The sequence below is a fragment of the Hylobates moloch genome, unplaced genomic scaffold, assembly GCF_009828535.3.
Source record: "Hylobates moloch isolate HMO894 unplaced genomic scaffold, HMol_V3 SCAFFOLD_3, whole genome shotgun sequence".
Classification (NCBI taxonomy): domain Eukaryota; kingdom Metazoa; phylum Chordata; class Mammalia; order Primates; family Hylobatidae; genus Hylobates; species Hylobates moloch.
The window spans coordinates 102,050,934-102,071,305 of record NW_026652278.1 but is presented as its reverse complement, the minus strand read 5'-3'; the positions used below and the strand labels follow the sequence as shown (position 1 = coordinate 102,071,305).

The 20,372-nt window shown below is 36.5% G+C and overlaps 1 protein-coding gene across 6 annotated transcripts in view; it reads right to left on the bottom strand.

Annotated features, from left to right (window-relative positions):
- Positions 1 to 20,372, bottom strand: part of SEC24B (SEC24 homolog B, COPII coat complex component) — a 107,073-nt gene that overhangs the window by 39,741 nt on the left and 46,960 nt on the right. For 4 of the 6 annotated variants that reach the window (XM_058436630.1, XM_032145240.2, XM_032145250.2 and 1 more), the window contains exons 4-6: positions 19,413 to 19,517; positions 9,894 to 9,974; positions 6,360 to 6,601 (exon numbers count right to left, since the gene is read on the bottom strand). In XM_058436630.1, the coding sequence (XP_058292613.1) occupies positions 6,360 to 6,601; positions 9,894 to 9,974; positions 19,413 to 19,517 (428 nt within the window). The remainder of the gene's footprint in view (positions 1 to 6,359; positions 6,602 to 9,893; positions 9,975 to 19,412; positions 19,518 to 20,372) is intronic. The other 2 variants (XM_032145259.2, XM_032145266.2) reach the window with 1 other exon arrangement.

The window sequence follows — 20,372 nt, the reverse complement described above, 5'->3', positions numbered from 1 at the left end:
ACATGGTGAAACCCCATCTCACTAAAAATACAGAAATTAGCCGGGCGTGGTACTGGCAGGCGCCTGTAATCCTCCAGCTACTTGGGAGGCTGAGGCACGAAAATCGCTTGAGCCCAGGAGGTGGAGGTTGCAGTGAGAGCCAAGATTGTGCCACTGCACTCTAGCCTGGGTGACAGAAGGAGACTCTGAAGGAAAAAAAGTTTTTCTTTCTTCTGTGATACATTAGTTTACTGTAACTTCTTTACCTTATAAACTATTTATTTTAAGAGGTTGGTGCAAATGTAACTGTGGGTTTTGTCATTTTTTTTTTTTTTTTTTAAGATGGAGTCTTGCTCTTGTTGCCCAGGCTGGTGTGCACTGGTGTAATTTTGGCTCACTGCAACCTCTGCCTCCTGGGTTCAAGCGATTCTCCTGCTTCAGCCTCCCTAGTAGCTGGGATTACAGGCACCCGCCACTATGCCCAGCTAATTTTTGTATTTTTAGTAGAGACAGGGTTTCACCATGTTGGCCAGGCTGGTCTCAAACTCCTGACCTCAGGTGATCCACCCACCTCAGCCTCCCAAAGTGCTGGGATTACAGGTGTGAGCCAATGCGCCTGGCCTGTCATTACTTTCAATGGCAAGAACTGCAACGACTTTTGCACCAATCTAAATAACTTTTTGACCTTTGCAAAAACCATGTAAAACACCCATTGTACAGCTGTATAAAAAATGTTCTTCCTTTTACAGCCTTATTCTATAAGCTTTTTTCTATTTTAAATTTTTTTCTTTTTAAACTTTTTTGTTGAAAATGAATACACAAACACACACATTTGCTTAGTCCTACACAGGATTAGGATCAATATCACTGTCTTCCACCTCCACATCTTGTCTCACTGGAAGGTCTTAAGGTGTAATAACATGTAAGGAGCTGTCATCTCCTGTGATAACAATGCCTTCTTCTGGATACTTCCTGGAGGACCTGTGTGAGGCTGCTTTACAGTTAACTTTTGTTTTTTATAAATAGAAGGAGTACACTCTAAAATAAAGATAAAAAGTTTAGTATGAGTAAATATATAAACCAGTAGTCATTTATTTTCATTATCAAGTATTAGGTACTGTGCATAACATAACTGTATGTGTTATACTTTTATATGACTAGAAGTGCAGGTTTGTTTGATGCACAGCATCACCACAAACACGAGTAATGCACTGTGCTATGACATTAGCACAGCTACAAAGTCAATAGGTGACAGGAATTTTTCAGCTCCATTATAATCTTATGGGACCACCATCATACATGTGGTCCATCATTGACTAAAATGTCATTATGCAGCACATGACTGTATGCATGTGCGTTTATGTATGATAAAGTACGTGTGTGTATGTGTGTGTATATACACACACAAGGATTTTTTTTTCTTTTGTAACAGATTCTTGCTATATTGCCCAGGTTGGTCTCAAACTCTTCAACTCAAGTGATTCTCCTGTCTTAACTGGGATCACAGAAGCACATCAAGCTTAAAATAATGTTGATTTTGAAACTGCGTTATGCCCCACAAATGGGAGACTCATTATAAAACATACAAGTACCAAAATGATGAAAGATATAATAAGAAAGGTTTCTTCTTACACTGTTAAATAAATTTAAACATTTTCCAAAGTGATATTTGTATTTTTCAACTTCTTTTGTTTGTTTAAACAAGTCATCTAGACAATCAGCTTCTTTCCTGGCTTCCCTAGCAAGGTGTAGTGAAAGAAACCTGGAAGGACAGACTCCAAGCATTGCTGTTTACAACCTGGTAGAAATACTGGTTAATATTTATTAATATTTTTCCTTTTGTTTATCTGCATTTTCTCTAATTGATCTCACTAAATTTGTAATTTTAAAAAGCTATATAGTATCTATATCTGGTTTTTCATATATTCACCGAAAATGCTTTTCTAATTTTTATTTTTGTTTTTAAATAGCCTTTTTCCTGTTTTTCAACTCTAAAAAACAAATTTTAAGGTGTTTTTTTTTCCTTCAAAAACCAACTGTTAGGGTTTCCCACTACTTAATAAGTCATCTCAAATTAATCAATACAAAGAAAAGCCCTTACACAGAGCTCTTTCATTGCACTACATTAGGTACGACATTTAAAGGCATTTCAACTTTATTATGACTGTTAAGACTGTTTAAAGCTAAGCTAAGATATTATTACCCTACCTGGAACTTCAAAAATAAATGGGCCAGGCGTGGTGGCTCACACCTGTGATTCCAGCACTTTGGGAGGCCAAGGCGGGCAGATAACAAGGTCAGGAGATCCAGACCATCCTGGCTAACACAGTGAAACCCCATTTCCACTAAAAATACAAAAAATTATCTGGGCATGGTGGCACATGCCTGTACTTCCAGCTACTTGGGAGGCTGAGGCAGGAGAATCGCTTGAACCTGGAAGGTGGAGGAGGCAGTGAGCCGTGAGCGGACATTGCGCCAATGCACTCCATCCAGCCTGAGTGACAGAGCAAGACTCCGTCTCAAAATAAAAAAAGGCCTCTTTTAAAAAAGGTTGATAATTTTAATCTTCGATGAAAATTTATAATCTTTTTTTAGTAGATAGGTAAGAATTTAAATGTAGGTCCTAGCTGTATACCTAAATCATTAGTGTTCACTGCCCCTAAAACAGTAATGTTCAAAAAATGATTTTAAATTCAGATCAGACAAAAATAGCTGCTTATAATCTTCCTTGGAAAGATCCATCTATCAAGTCTGAGTATGATTTTTTACTGTACAAATCCTTACCAGTTAAAGAGAAAAAAAGTGCTTAATTCTGAACTGCAAGGTCTTTTGCATTCTTAGAACCAAGCCTGGTACTGGACAGGTGATTTCACTTATTTGAGTTTCTATTTCCTTACAAAATGAAAGGAAGGTGACTATTTAAAATTTAAAAAGTCAAAATTCCAAGTGTTGACAAGAATGTGAAGCAACTGAACTCTCACACACTGCTAATGAGGCATAAATCAGAATATCACTTTGGCAAACTGTCTAGCTTTAACTGCTAAAGTTGAAAAATGAATATTCAATGGCCCAGCAATTCCATTCCTAGATATATACACTCACTAAAAGACAGGGATAGAAATGCTCACAATAGCATCATTCATAATGGCCCCACACGGGAAAGTTACCCCAATGCCCATCAACAATAGAACAAATAAACAAACTGGTCTATTCACATGATTGAGTACCACATAACAATGCAAATGAATGAATTACAATCACACAATAAGCATAATGTTGAGCAAAAGAATCTAGACACGAGTACATATGGTATGCTTCCAATTATGTAAAAAAAAAAAAAAAGAAAGGTGGGAATGGTTGCTTTCTAACAGTCTACTTCTAAATATTTTGGCTTTATGATGCTCACTTAAGTGTGATTAATAACCCAGGTTACTTTTTAGTATATCTTTGTCCCCTTTATCCGAACTTTCCTAACACTGGTACTAGACCCAGAATATAAAAAGGATTGTGATTACAGAATAAAATGATGTTGTATTTTTAAATTCTGGTAGAATATTTATTTTTACTCTTATCCCAAAGGTAATTTTTTGATTTTCTAAAATAACCTCCCAAATAAAATACGAAATGAAAAATACTTCCTACACTCCTTTGTCATGGGTCAGCAAACTTTTTCTGTGGATAGTCAGAAGGTTATTATTTTAAAGCTTTGAGAGCCACATGATCTCTTTTGCAACTACTCAACTGTACTACTGTAGTGCAAAAGCAGCCATAGACAATAACATAAAAGAATGCGCAAGGCTGTATTCCAATAAAACTTTATTTACAAACAGGCAGTGGGCCCGATTTGGCCAGAGGGCCATGGTTTGCAGACTATTGTCCTAAGTCATTATGTAAGACCATTTACTATTTCAAAATAATTTTTTTTTCTCCTTGCTCAACACTTCCAAGAATCAATCCTTTCTTTGAACCTGGTTTTCCTGTCATAAAAATTCTAAGTAAATAATATGTTACAACCCCAAATAGGAATTTGCCTAAAAGTACAAGAGTCAAACAGGACAGACTTAAAAATTGTTTCACATGAAACAACAGAGCCATAAAGAAAATATAGCAAAATGGGAGGCAGAGAAATCTGTACTAACCAGCCATATTCCTCTAATGTCTCTCAGTTTTCTTTCTCCCTTTTTCCTCTGTACTTTCATTCTAAGGTTAAATTCCAGAAACAAATAATTTTCCTTTTTCTTTTGCCCTACCCCTGCTCAAGATGGGCTCTTGGTATGTCACCCAGGCTAGATTCAAACTCCTGAGCTCAAGCAATCCTTCTACTTTAGTCTTGAGTAGCTAGAACTACATGAGTAAGCCACTGCTCCTCACTGATGATCCTATTTCTCATTTTCATTCTTACTTCACCATAAAATTTCTGTAAGGTTAGTCAACTGAGAACAGTTTTCTGTAAGTAGCAATACTCTTGTCATTAAAACTGTTTCCTGGCCAGGCGCAGTGGCTCACACCTGTAATCCCAGCACATTTTGGGAGGCCGTGGCAGGCAGATCACTTGAGGTCAGGAGTTCAAGACCAGCCTGGCCAAAATGGTGAAACCCCATCTCTACTAAAAACACAAAAATTAGCCGGGCATGGTGGTGGGCACCTGTAATCACAGCTATTTGGAAGGCTGAGGCAGGAGAATTGCCTGAACCCGGGAGGCAGAGGTTGCAGTGAGCCGAGGCAGCACCACTGCACTCCAGCCTAGGCGGTAGAGTGAGACGCCATCTCAAAAAAAAAAAAAAAAAAAAAAAAAAAAAAATTTTGTTTCCCTATATTTTATTTTCTTCTCAAGAAATATAGATGTGAATGAAATACTGTCAAGTATTTAATTGTATAAATATCATATCAGTTGTTAAACTGCTAGGTTTATGCGGTGGCTCCAGAAAAGGTCATGTCAGAATGGGTCCTAGCAGCAGTGATATAGGAGTTAAAAAGAAATCACTTAGGCAGATACTGAGGGTATGGGAATCCTCACTAAGGCTTTCCTTTTTGTTTTTTGTTTTTTTTTTTTGAGACGGAGTCTCGCTCTGTCGCCCAGGCTGGAGTGCAGTGGCGCAATCTCGGCTCAGTGCAAGCTCCGCCTCCCGGGTTCACGCCATTCTCCTGCCTCAGCCTCTCCAAGTAGCTGGGACTACAGGCGCCCACCACAACGCCCGGCTAATTTTTTTGTATTTTTAGTAGAGACGGGGTTTCACCGTGGTGTCTATCTCCTGACCTCGTGATCCGCCCGCCTCGGCCTCCCAAAGTGCTGGGATTACAAGCGTGAGCTACCGTGCCCGGCCCAAGGCTTTTCTTTTTAATGAAAAGCAGCCCCAAACCATTCTCTAACGAAGAGCAGCCTGTAAAATCGAGCTGCAGACACAGACAAGCAAGCTGGGAGCCTGCAAGAGTGAATGCTGGCAGGAACTAGGGGTAGACTTGTTCAAGATGGCGGCTCCATCATCCCTTCTCTGCCAGTCACGTGTACAGTAAAGAGCAGACAAGATGGTGCTGGCCAAGGATAATTCATTTGCATAGTAAGATTAGGGTAGGGCAACCAGCCTTTCCCCCAACACCTTATGTAAACGTCACAACTAATCGAACCGATCTGTGAGCCCTAGGTAAATAAGACATTGCCTCCTCAAGATGGACTATAAAATTTGGTGCATCCACCTCCAGCCAGTGTTTTCCACTCAGAGGACCCTCTCTATGGAGAAAGCTGTTTCTCTTTCTCCTCCCTTCTGCCTATTAAACTTCCACCCATAAACTCCTCGTGTGTGTCCGCATCCTAAATTTTCCTGGCTGCAAGATGACGAACCACGGGTTTAGACCCCAGACAATGTAGCCACTTCAGCGGTAAATGAGCATGTGAGCCTATGAGCATATTTATGTGTGTGGAGGCTCTCATCAAGGTGAGTTATGTGTCATAAAGTTCTTTAAATGCAGTGTAGGGACCAAATCACATTTTACCTGTCATTTTCTAAGGAGAATGCCAGCTTGATAATATAAAATTTTTTTAAAAACTTAACATTTACTTAAATTTTCTGATTATAAAATTAATACTTGCAATTGTAGACTCTGAAAAATAAAGATACAATGAAGAAAAATAAAATCATAGCTAATATCTTGATCTAGATTTAACCTCTTTAAAAATGTGATATTTATATTTCATTTAATCTTTTTCTACATATATACACACAAAAAAGCTGAGATCAAATTCTATGTATGTTTGATATAGGCTGACATGTATTTGTACCTATGATCCAAGTGGTACAAATCATAGGTACAAATCCCACCAGGAATTTGTCAGAATTAAGTTTTATAACTGTTACAATGTGTGTATATGACTGAATACATACTTGAGGATACTGCTGGAATCCAGAATATACTGGGTTACTGGGCTGTACTCCAGAAGTAAGTGGTGCTGTAGCATTCTGATAACCAGGCTGAAGTGTTGGATAGCCATAGCCAAAAGGCTTAGCCATTTTTGAAGGCTGAGGGATGACAGGAGCTGGAGCTGAAGCTGGAGCTGGAGCAGAAGCAGGATCAGGTTCAGGGGCGGGATCAGGAGCAGGACTGCTTGCTGATGAAGAAAGCATATCTAAAAAATGGAAACACATGGTGTTAACAACTGAAAATCAAGACTCCACAAAGACTAGACTCCTGATCCAGTCCATAACCCTTGACATTTCCTTTTTTCTTTTTAAAGCTTTTTATTCTAAGAAATTTTGGACACACACAAAGTAGGGAGAATGATGAACCCCATATACTTATCACTAAGCTTCAATAATTATCAATATTTTGCTAATCTTGTTTTACATGTTGTCATACTACATCTTTTTTTTATTCGTTTTTACAGAAACTCCACCCTATATTTTACATCATTTCACCAACAGACACATTAGTTGGTATTTCTTTTTTTTTAAATAGAGATGGAGTCTCCCATGTTGCCTAGGCTGGCCTTGAACACCTGTGCTCAAGAGATTTTTCTACCTCGGCCTCCCAAAGTGCTGAGCATACAGGCGTGAGCCCCTTGAGTTGGTAATTCTAACAGATAAGAACAATATATTTATATAATACACACACACACACAAAGTTAATAAAGTTTTAAAAAATTCTCTCAGCAGAGACTAAGCACCACAAAACAAAGCAAGCAATTAAAAGGGTGCCAACTACTCTTTTCTCTAATTTGCTTTATCTAACCCTACCATCTATATAAAAACTAACTCTATGGAAGGAGTAGCATGTTTCCATAATCCCCTAAAAATATGCATTATTTGCAGTAGCAAAACTGTCAGTCAAGTATGAAAGATAGTGTCTAGAGGCTGGGCGTGGTGGCTCACTCCTGTAATCTCAGCACTTTAGGAGACTGAGGTAGGTGGATCATGAGGTCAGGAGTTTGAGACCAGCCTGGCCAACATGGTAAAACCCCGTCTCTACTAAAAATACAAAAATTAGGTGAGCGTGGTGGCAGGCACCTGTAGTTCCAGCTACTCAGGAGGCTGAGGTTGCAGTGAGCTGAGATTGCGCCATTGCACTGCAGCCTGGGCCACAGGGCAAGACTCTGTCTCAAAAAAAAAAAAAAAAAAGATAGTATCTAGAATAGTGTCCTGCTCCTAGAACAATGTTTAGTATGTAATAAATGTCAAATACAATGTATTTAATGAATGAATGCCCTTATTTAAATTTAAAACAGAAAGTGGAAAACAAAAAAACTGCAGAAAACTTAAATATCATATACAAAAACAATAACAACAAAAAGAAACTCTAAAAGTTACTCTACACATAACCATTATTAACAATTTGGCATATTGACTGTTTAGTCCTATTTTGAAGTCAACTCTACAATGTGCATTCATTTCAGTTCATAAGATATCCTTCACCAGCATTTGAGATTCTGCAAAAATATATTCTTAGAAACATTTAACTGAATCAATCTTTTTTTTTTTTTTCTTGAAGAATCACATCTCCTTATTGGGTCTAATTCTGAATATACATTCCTAGACATTCTGCTATCATCTTGTGCTGATTAGGCAAGGATCAGCTTACTGGCTTTCTGGTAACCTCCCAGACTTCTTAAAAGGATAAGACCTTCAACACGGTGTCATAATCCTTAGATCTCTTGCTTGTCCCTCTTCATGGTAATGGAAACATAGGCAGAAAGTTCTCTTAACATGACAAGTTATCAGCATAAGAAATAAAAAAAAAAAATGGGGCTGGGTGCAACGGCTCATGCCTATTATCCCAACACTTTGGAAGGCCGAGGTGGAAGGACTGTTTGAAGCCAGATGTTTGATACCAGCCTGGACAACAAAGTGATACCCCATCTTTATGAAAAGAAAAAAAAAAAAAAGCTGGATATGGTAGTGTGCACCTGTAGTCCCAGCTATTTGGGAGGCTGAGGAGGGAGGATGGCTTGAGCCCAGCAGTACCAGGCTGCAGTAAACCATGATCATGCCACTGCACTCCAGCCTGGGTGACAGACTGAGACCTTGTCTCAAAAAAAAAAAAAAAAAAAAAGGAGATGAGGAAAGAGGTAAGAAAATTGGAGTTATAAACATGAAGGTCTAAATCTTCTCCCCTTCTTCAGGAAAGAATAATATTTCTACGTTTCTATAGATCTATTCTAGTACCTGACATATAGTAGGCCTACAATTCATTTAACATTACTGCTACAGATGCTCACATAGTTCTTTAATTTTGGTATAGTATAAATAGGAAGAAAGCTTGTCCAAGGTTACTGAAATACTCTCAACACATAGTTCATTATAAGATTAGAATTTGTTGACTGAATGAATACAAAGAAACCAAAGTCTGACTGCAGGGCCAGAATCTTTCAACTATACTACACTAGACATTTCATTTCACATTAATCTAGAGCTCATGGGATACTATATGGTTGTTCATCTTTTAGTAAATGAAGCAACTCTTCTAGAATATCTTGATAAGAGATTGTTTTTGGAATGGTTTACAACTTCTTACACACACACACACACACACACACACACACACACACACACACACAATTCCTAGGGGAAAAATCCTTAACTACAAAAAACTGAGTTGTTTATTCAAGTATTTTAAAAATATTACAAGGGAATTCCACACTGAGCTGAAAAGATTAAAGTTTTCTACTGATTCATAGAATAGTGATAGCAAGATAGTATGGTTTTTTAAGTATAGCACATTCCAACTTCAATTAAACTTCATCCTGGATCATCAACAAGAGATAAGAAATAAAAAGAAGGGCAAAAGTGCTTTTTCATTAGGAAAAGAGAGACAGAGGTCAGGTACAGTTGTCAGGTTGTCAGTGATAGGAGACAGGAGGGCAAGAAAAATCATAGTATATTAAAATGAAATGATAGTTTTTTCTTTCAATACTATCCACTCCTGTACTTGAATGTAATGGCTAAAGTGATTTCCAGATATGGTTAAAAGTGATGTGTCCAAAACCTACCCCCAGGTTGAAGGTAGCATCTATTTACCTACTAGAAGCAGCCAGAAGCCACTGAGGGAGCAAAGAGTCAAAGACTATACTCAGAGGCTGGTTGAAAAGAATTCAAATTCAAAGACCTAGGCATGACAATAGAAATATAAAATTTTTTTAAGGAGTAGTTATTCTTGAAAAAGAAGGGGAAGAGAAAAGCTATTGAAAATCTTTTAGAAAAAGATAGAGTATGATAACAACAAAAAATAATAGCCCCAGAAACAACCTTCATAGTTGTTAGTGACAACGCTATTAAGTTGAGGCTGAGAAGTGCCAGAAAAAAGTCCTTTTTTTCTTGTTAAAAATATAGCCTGCTATTATGTGTAATACATGTTCACATTTGAAGGCAACTGATGGTCAATAACTTTCAAAATGAAGATCAAGCAAGCACAAAACAACAAATTACCTGGGTAACTGCCTCCTTCCAGGGCATCATAACTGTTGGGCATTGGAGAAGCACTGCTTGTGGTAGAAGAGCTGTCAACACCTAAAAGGAAAACCAAAATATCTACTAGGTTTAAAATGACAAAGTATCTTAAAGCAGCCTTTGGCAATTTTGAAAAAGATGTTTTTGCGGAACTAGGAAAATTCCTGATTCTAGTAAAAAAGTAAAATGATTGATGTCTAGAGACATTTTAAAAACCAATGAATTTCTGTTAAGAATAGAAGATGAGACTGGAGAGAATATGATGAAGCTGATGAGTGGGATAAAATTCAGTTAAACATGTAAAGCATCTTAGAGAAGAACAGATATTAAACTATTGAAAGTGGTCAAACACATAAAAACTTTAGGTTGATATAAATGTTAATATAGTCACATCTTAAGGATTACACCTACCAAATATACTACTAAATATATTTTTATCAATATTAGGGTATTTTAAGGTAATTAAATTTTAATGACTTTTATTTGTATCATAGCACACTGTTTGAGACATTCATAAATGAGAAGTCTGTGGCTTAGGTTGCTATCTGGCATGCTACTAAGCTTTTCTGTGTCTCAGTTTACATATCTGCAGAATAGAGATTAAATAACACCTGCCACATTTAATAAGGTAATATAAATGAAAGGCATACTAATTCATGTAAGTGTTAGACTATAAGAATTTTTATCATGTGTGCTCATTCAAAACCTGTTAAGATGAGAGTTCAGTGGCAATTTATGATAAAATCTGGTCACAGGTCACATGAATAGAACAAGCAATATACTTCTTCCATTCATTCAACAAATATTTTGAGACCTACAATTATCCTGAATACATATGCTAAAGTATATTATGATGAATAAAACCAAAAATCTGCATGATCCCTCTATTATGTTACAGATCTTACTTTGTTTCACAGTAAGACAAAATTCTGTGCTACAGAGGTTATCCCTTGCTCTTAATACCAGTATTATAAATGGGGTTTAAACTACATTTAGGTTAATTTTCAACTGTGATAGGAAAGGAACAGGTATGCATAATTATCTTTCATTGAATAATTTTAGATGAACATGAGAATCAGGTATACTGACTCAGGGCATAATAGCTAATGTTTTTTGTGTAGGAACATTTTCTTATCAGCAAAGAACATGATTTGGAGGCAAAGACTGCAGTTACATCAACTCCATCATTTACTTGCTATATAACTTTGTGGTTCTTTTCTCCTAAGACTAAGTGACGGTAACTTGCTACATAACTCTTCTGCAAAATGCTAACGATTTTTTAAATGTCCTATATGTGGTTTTTTATGTTCTTATAAGGTCTAAATGAGACAGTGGATATGAAGACACCCATAAAATAAGTAATAGGTAGAAGACACTAATATTTACGAAGTGCCTTCTTCGTGATAAGTAGAACAATTTTGCACATATATTTTTCCTCTTAATAAAGAACGGAAAGTAATGCCCTTTCCTTTTTGTTCCTTTTATTTGTGAATTTTAAACTAAAGCAGAATGCTGATATATCAGGTCAAAACTCTCCAAATATTCATCAACAGATGAATGAACGAAATATGGTATATCTATAAAATGGGATATTATTTAGCCATAAAAATGAAGTATGGATACATGCTACAATGTGAAAGAAACCTGAAAATTTGCTTAAGTGAAATAAATCAAACAGAAAAGACCATATATATTATCATATGTATATATCATATATACATCATATATGTTATAATATATATATATATATTATATAATTCTATTTATATGAAAGATCCAGGCTGAGGGGAGGGGAAAATGGAGAGTGACTGAGTAGTAGGATTTTCTTTTGGGATGATGAAAATGTCTAGTACTTCACAAAATTAGATAGAGCAAAATAGAAGTGGGAACTGCACAACACAGTACATGTACTAAATGCCACTGAATTATACAATTTAAAACAGTTAATTTTATGTTATGTATATTTTTCCTTAATAAAACTAAACAATTTACCATGACATTTCAATGGGGAAATAATATTCTTTTCAGCAAATGGTGCTGGAACAACTAGACATATCCACATGCAGAAGAACAAAGCTAGACCCCTTCCTTACACCACAACTAACTCAAAATGGATCATAGACATAAAATGTAAGTGCTAAAACTATAAAACTCTTAGAATACAGGAATAAATCTTCATGACTAAATGAAATTTTAGATATGACATCAAAGGTACAAGCAACAAAAGAAAAAAGATAATTTGGACTTCATAAAAATTAAGAACTTTTGTGCTCTAAAGGTTACCATATCATCAAGAAGTAAAAAGACAACCCACAGAATGACAATAAATATGTGCAAATCATATATCTGATAAGGGGTTAATATCCAGAATATGTAACAAACTCTTACAACTCAATAAAACAACAAATAACCAAATTTAAAATGGGCAAAAGATTTGAACAGATATTTATCCAAAGAAGATAAACAAATGACCAATAAACACATGAAAAGATGCTCAACATCATAATCCCATTAGGAAAATGAAAATCAAAACAATGAGATACCATTTCACATCCCCTAGGATGGTTATAACCAATCGAATGAGGATTCCAGTTTTTCCACATCTTTGCCAAAACTTATTACCAAAGATGTGAAGAAATTAGAATCCTCATTGGATTGTAAAATGGTGCAGTTACTTTGGAAAACAGTTTGGCAGTTTCTCAAAAGTTAAATACAGAGTTCTGACCCAGCAATTCTACTCAAGAGAAATGAAAACATAAACCCACATAAAAACTTGTCGACAAATGTTCACAGGAGGAGTATTCATAACAGCCAAAAAGCAGAAACAACCCAAATGTCCATCAACTCATGAATGGATAAATAAAATGTGATACATTCACATATGGAATATTTTTTGGCAACAAAAAATAATAAAGTACTGACATATGCCATAACGTGGATGAACCTTGAAAACATTACGTTAAAAGAAAGATGCAAGTAACAACCACATATTATATGATCTCTACATAGAAAATGTTCAAAACAGACAAATCTATAGAGACAGAGGATTAATGGTTGCCTAGAGCTGTGTGTGGTTGTGCGGGAGGGTAGAATGCTAAAACATATGAAGTTTCTATTATGGGGTGAAGAAAATGTTCTGGAATTACATAGTAGTGATGGTTGCCACTTTGTGAATATGCTAAAAACTGCAGAACAGCACAACTTAAATAGGTGAATTTTATGGCATGTGAATTGTTTCTCAAAACTGCTATTAAAAATATCATGAGCATTCTAAGAAAAACTTTTAAACGTATATATCAAGAAATAACTACTCTTGAAAAAAAGTCCAAAGATAAAAGATGACTCATATATCAACTTATTCCAAAGAACATACTACTACTCAATTAAGATGTTTAGTTTCTTTCATGTCAAATCAACTGTTAATATTTTAAAGATTGTTCATTTTAATAATGCTATAAGTTTTAAAGTATTAATTTTTTTATTCTATTTTGTTTACTGAATAGTTTGAAATCTGCTAGTTTACTTTAAATTCACTTTCAGGAGAAAAAATAACTGCAAATCTCTATTTTTGAACCTGTCAAAATATCAAAGCAATGATAATTGTTATAAACCCAAATAAATCAGTAAGCTAAACAGACTCATGATATTTTGCTATTTAGATTAATGCATTCTAATTAATGCATTAATTAGAGGTCATGCCATTACTGGCAAATAAATCAAAAAGGTATTTTTATAAAACAGTACCTTATTGAAAACTTATGTGCTAACATTCTGAACATGCTTAAAAACAACCTTCACTAATTTCCCCACCATCTTAGTGAATAAGGTCTAAATGCCTTCACACTGTCATAAAACAAACTTCAAAATGTGGCTTCTACTTGTCCTTTCCACCTGCATCTCTCACATGTCCCTTTACCATCCTCCCTTTTACCTTATTTTGCAGCTACACCGAACTTCTGACTCTTGACCCAATACTGTATTTTTTTCTTCTGTTTATGCATTATGCATGTTGGTCTGTTAGCCATAATTTCCTTTCTTCACATGGCAAATTACTACTCATCCTTCAAATTTCAAATCCTTTGTCAAACTTTCTCTGTATGCCCACAGAAAATCATTTCCTCTCCTAAGTAGGAGCACATTCTCAACCCTGAAATAATACACTTCTCTTTTCTCTCTCTCTCTCTTTTTTTTTTTAGACAGTCTCACTCTTGTCACTCAGGCTGGAGTGCAGTGGCATGATCTCAGCTCACTGCAACCTCTGTCTCCTGGGTTCAAGTGATTCTCCTGCCTCAGCCTCCAAAGCAGCTGGGATTACAGACGCTAGCCACCACACCGGCCTAATCTTTGTATTTTTAGTAGATACGGGGTTTTGCTATGTTAGCCAGGCTGGTCTCAAACTCCTGACCTCAGGTGATCCGCCCATCTCAGCCTTCCAAAGTGCTGGGATTACAGGCGTGAGCCACCGCGCCCACTTACACTTTTCAAGTTGTACTGTAATCACCCGGTATCTGTTTCCCTATCATATTATAAGTATTTGATGGCCAGAGCTATGCTAATATATTGATCTTTGGAATCCTGATACCAAGCAAAATACTGCTTTTAGCATACAAGCTGGTTTCCACTGAATCAATAACTTTGGTACTTGTCCCATGCTTAATCCTTGGATAGCATCGATTTGCCTCAGTCACTTCACACTACAATTACTGAAAATAAGTATTCTGAGATCAAATGGGGGTCAAGTATGAAATGCAGTACTTGGAAATAATTTTCTCTCATTCTTTTACTGGCTCTATGTTACAGCTTGAAAGAAGAAAAAAGGAAAGAGAAAAAGAGAGGGAGCTGAAATCTAAAGAAGTAACTAGGAGAACAGACCAGAAGAATAGCTCAGAATCCTTTAAGCTAGGGAAGAGTATCAGAAAGCAATTAAGCCTTTAAAAAAAGGCTTAAGCTGTTTTCTGTCTCTAAAAGACAAGCAATATGGGTCAACAAAGGCAATATACTTACTAGTATTGCTAAACTTGAAATTAGCCAGATAATTTGAGATTTCCTCATAACATGCACAAAACATGAAAAGGCTATAACTCAAACTCCATGTCCACTCCCTACCAGTTGAGGGAAAATGGACACCTGACATCTGTGAGCTGCTCCTCATTAGTAACAACAGATTTCATAATAACACCTACTCCACAGAGCTACTATTACAACTTAACAGATATCACAGGTATAACAGATATTAGCAAGAGACTCAGGAAATGTTCTTAGTGTTCTCTCTTCCCTCTATCTCCAAACAGCGCTACAGAGGGGGAAAAAACAAAACAAGACAGACACCTCCTGATAGATTTTCCAATTGTTTTTTTTCCTCAGCTTTCAGCCAAACTTTCCTCAACACTTAACACTGCTAACCCAATAACTTCTGATTCTCCAACCTGCTGGTTGATTTTTCATCACTGTTCAGTAAATTTTTTTCAAAGTTGGAGAACAATCCCACATAAACACACAAAAATCTCACAAATAAAGGGAATAAATGCCACTGAAATGCTTAGAGCACTCCAAATCACTACTTTATTAGACACTTACATGTAATCCACACCAATTTCAGCCACTTTTTTACCTCTGTACATATGAAAAAAATTATTGTAACTGGGCAAGGTTTAAAAAATAAAATTCCATTTAAAGCTAGACTTTCTTCCCATCCCACCACTGAGAATGCTTCTTTAATTTGCAACCAACAAAGATATTATTTTAAAAAACCATGAATAGACAACACCAAGATTACAGTAAAAATGTCAATAATATAGTCTTATTTTGTGGAGTAGAAAAAAACCCAGGAGTAAGACAACATGTAAGTTTAATACTGTAATGACTACCGTCATGTGCCCTTTACTTCCCACCTACTCTGGCGGTTTATGTTCTCTCACTAGACAGGAAGACACCTTCTTTTTCATACTTTTCTGCAGAAAGACCTCAGTTTGAATCTCTACTCTGCCTACTGAGCAGCTGTGTGACCACAGACAAATGTTACTTAACATGTTCAGGCTGCAGTTAATTCATCTGTAAAACAGAGTTGATTATTTCTGCCTTGCAGAATTGTTGAGAAGAACAGACAATAACACAATCTCAATGCTGGTAATGACAGCTAATCTTTCTGAGTGTTTACCATTTGCCACACACTATTCTAAGCTCTTTACAAACAATATCTTCAATCCTTAAAACAACTATATGTAATTGTTACTATCATTATCACAAAGCTAGAAAGTGACAAAGTCGGGATGTGAGTCTAGAAAAACTGACACAAAAACCGAGGGAGACATACTAGCTCTGTATTGCTATGACTGGCATTCAGTAAGTGCTAAAAATGTTAGCTATTATTAAAATCCAAATGCCATAAAAACTCAGGAATTTTAAATCTATAATACACTCAAGAAAAATAATAAACAAAGACATTAGAAAAAAGCCATAAATGCTAAATCTTTTTTTTTTTTTTTTTTTGAGACAGAGTCTTGCTCTGCCACCCAGGCTGGAAAGGCAGTGGCGTGACCTTGGCTCACTGAAACCTCTGCCTCCCAGGTTCAAGCAATTCTCCTGCCTCAGCCTCCAGAGTAGCTGGGACTATGGGTGTGTGCCACCACACCCGGCTAATTTTTGTAAAATTTTTAGTAGAGATAGAGTTTCACCATGTTAGCCAGGCTGGTCTCAAAATCCTGACCCCAGGTGATCTGCCTGCCTCGGACTTCCAAAGTGCTGGGATTACAGGCATGAACCACTGCACCCAGCCACCAAATCTTTCTGATCTCTCTTTTTTTTTTTTTCTTTTTTGGAGAACAGAACATTTACATAGTCTCAAACAATCTCCCCACAAATTACTTATTAATTTTAACAGGGAAAAATAGTAACTTTATAGTGGAGAAACCTGGCAGATACCACCTTATTCAAATAATAAAAGTTAACCTCATCAATATGAGAGCAAATTGACATCATATGCCTCAAATAGGATGCACTGAGGACACAACACTGCTTTAGTGGTAATCCTCCGAAAAATGCATGGTCTGAATCTAATCATGAGGAAACCTCAGATACACCCACATTGGGGAACATTTTACAAAATAACTGGTCTGTACTCTTTGAAAATGTTAAGGCAAGGAAAGAGGCTAACGAACTGTTGGAGACTGAAGAACTCTAACATGACAACTAAATTCAATGCATGACCCAAATTGGATCCTGGACCATGAAAACAGCTTTATAGCTGATCTACTTCAGACAACTGATATTTGACAATGAACTGTGTTATCAGATATTATTGCATCAATGCTCAATTTCTTGATAACTGTATTTTGGTTATGTAAGACACTGACCTTATGATTAGGAAACAAAGTATTGGGGTAAAGTTCATGATGTCTCCAATTTACTTGCAAATGTATAGCAAAAATATGTTGATAGAGAATTATAAAGCAAATGTGGCAAAAATGGTTTATCTGGGTAAAGTGTACATGCAGGTTTCTTTTACACTTCTGTGAGTTTGAAATTTTGTTAAAATTTAAAATTACAAAAAAAATTTCAGAAACATAGATGGGTACTTACATATTTAGAGTAAGAAAAATTATTTCCCACCTGCCACCCCCAATTTTTATCCCCTCCAGTCGCATATAATGATTTAAATATTTTTAAATGCACAGGAAATATAAATTTTTGGTTAAAATGATTGTTTGTAGAACAGATCTTCCCATTTAGAACAGGAGAATTATGGTCACATATAATAACTTGAAAGATCACTTATTGGTTCAGTCTTAAACTATAGGTTGAGCGTCGCTAATGTGAAAATCCAAAACCTTAAATGCTCCAAAATCCAAAATTTTATGAGGGCTGCCATGTCACCACAAGTGGAAAATTCCACACCTGACCTCATATGACAAGTCACAAGCAAAACTCTGTATCATGTACAAAATTATTAAAAATATTGTACAAGGCAGGGCACTGTGGCTCACGCCTGTAATCCCAGCACTTTGGGAGGCCGAGGCAGGCGGATCATGAGGTCAGGAGATCAAGACCACCCTGGCTAACACAGTGAAACCCCATCTCTACTAAAAACACAAAAAATTAGCTGGGCGTGGTGGCAGGCGCCTGTAGTCCCAGCTACTCGGGAGGCTAAGGCAGGAGAATGGTGTGAACCCAGAAGGTGCGGCTTGCAGTGAGCCGAGATCGCTCCACTGCACTCTAGCCTGGGCAACAGAGCAAGACTCCATCTCAAAAGAAAAATATATATATATATATATACACACACACATACATATATATACATATATATATACACATACATATATATATATATACACATATATATATATATAGTACAAGCCTGGTGAGGTAGCTCATGCCTGTAATCCCAGCACTTTGGGAGGTTGAGGTGGGCGGATTCCCCGAGTGCAGGAGTTCAAGACCAGCTTGGGCAACATTGCAAAACCCCATCTCTACAAAAAATACAAACATGTATTTGTAACTGTGCAGGGTAGCCTGTAGTCCCAGCTACGTGAGAGTTGAGACAGGAGGACGGCTTGAGCCTGGGGGGCGGAGGTTGGCATGAGCCATGATTGTGCCACTGCACTCCAGCCTGGGTGACAGTGAGATCCTGTCTCAAAAAACAAAACAAAATAAAAATATATATATAGTACAAAATTATCTTTAGTTTATGTGTATAGGTGTATATGAAACATAAATGAATTTAGTATTCAAACTTGAGTCCCATCCTCAAACTATCTCACTATGTATATGCAGCAAATATTCTGAAATCTGAAAAAATCTGAAATTTGAAACACTCTGGCCCCAAGCATTTCAGATAAGGGATATTCAACCTGTATTAGAATTAATGGAGGAACTGAACTGCTTAATTTTTAGCAGTGTTCTACCTATCAAAGGCAGAAAAAGATATTAAACAGTTTGCAACACATAACCATATGCACAACTTCTTCAACTAGCAAGATATGTACTACTTCATGAAGCAGGAAAATAACTACAAATTCTGGGCCTTCTAAATACATGACAAGAAAAGCCAAAAGGACCTCACTGAAACACTGCCCTATTTCTCTATCCCTATTATAAAATCCGCATGGCTTATTTTGATTAGACTAAAGTAGCATGCAAAGCAGAAAATGAAGCATTATTCCTAAAACGATACTAGAGCAATCATCAGCCAAAAGCTTCAGTCAGTACTCATTATTTTGCATGTGACATGGGAGGAAATGCATTTCTGAAAGAAGAATGCACTCTACTATCATGAAAGAGGTATTCTGATTCTATTATTTACAATATGGCAAAGATGCCTAAAGGAGGAAAAACAAAACAAACACCTCATTTTATGTGACACATCTTCTATAAAGCAAACCTCATAAGTTCATCATGCTAAATCTTCAAAGACTCTTTTTTAAAAGGCTAAGTAAGACTGTGGAAATAAAAAGAAAACTTGAGCAGGAAAAGATCAAGAACTGGTGTAAAGCTAAAGCAGACCTGCTTCCTCATCCTCCTCCTCCTCTTCCTCATCATCGGAAGTTGATGACAAGGGAGTTGGTGCGGAGCTAGCTTGGTTATTAACATATTCACCATACTGCATGCCTGTAAAGTGGAAAGCACAAACATAAGAGTCAAACCAACAGGAAAGATGAGAAATAAAAATTTGACATTGCATTAAAAGTGAGAAAGAACTCTGACATTCCAAAGAACATCCCAACATGCATATTAATATTAGCAAATTCATTATCAAAACTAGAACCATTAGAAAATCGCTGCAAAGCAGTTTAGTAAAAGCAGCTTTAATATGGACTGGCTTAAGTGTGAAAAGGTATCTATCATGTACTGTCCAATACAGTTAGTATTTAGGAAGCTGCAATAATATTCTCTGAAAAGTTTACTGAGCTCTACACATGTTTATCTTCTTTGACCTTATGGCCCTGTGGTATATTTCCTTTGGGATTGTGCATTTTTGGTGGGCAGTGATCATTTATAGTGAGCTGATTTTGCACAGCATACAAAACACATGCTTGGTACCCCTTCCTTCTGCTAATGTTACCTTGATGGTAAACTCAGTTCCCATAACGGAAGAAGAATGACAGTTAAAGAAAAAAACTATATTCAGCATAGTTCTCTGCTAACAGTAGATACTCTGGGAGTGGGGGACAGGGGGGCTGGGGGACTTATTAACTGTGACCCTACAAGTGTGAGAATTACAGAAAACTGAATTTTCTGAGACATCCAGTCATGTCAGTGTCATCCTATTGCCTACATGTGAGTCTGAAGCAGATGAATAAGACTGGTCCTGTGTGAAATATACCAACAGAAGGCAGATTCTGTAGAAAAGGGCACAATAATCTGGTATTGGTAACTGTATACTACTTCCCTTTAAAAAATGTAATTGGGTATTTCTATTATTTGATCTGGTAGAATTGGGACTTTAAAAATTAACATCTATAC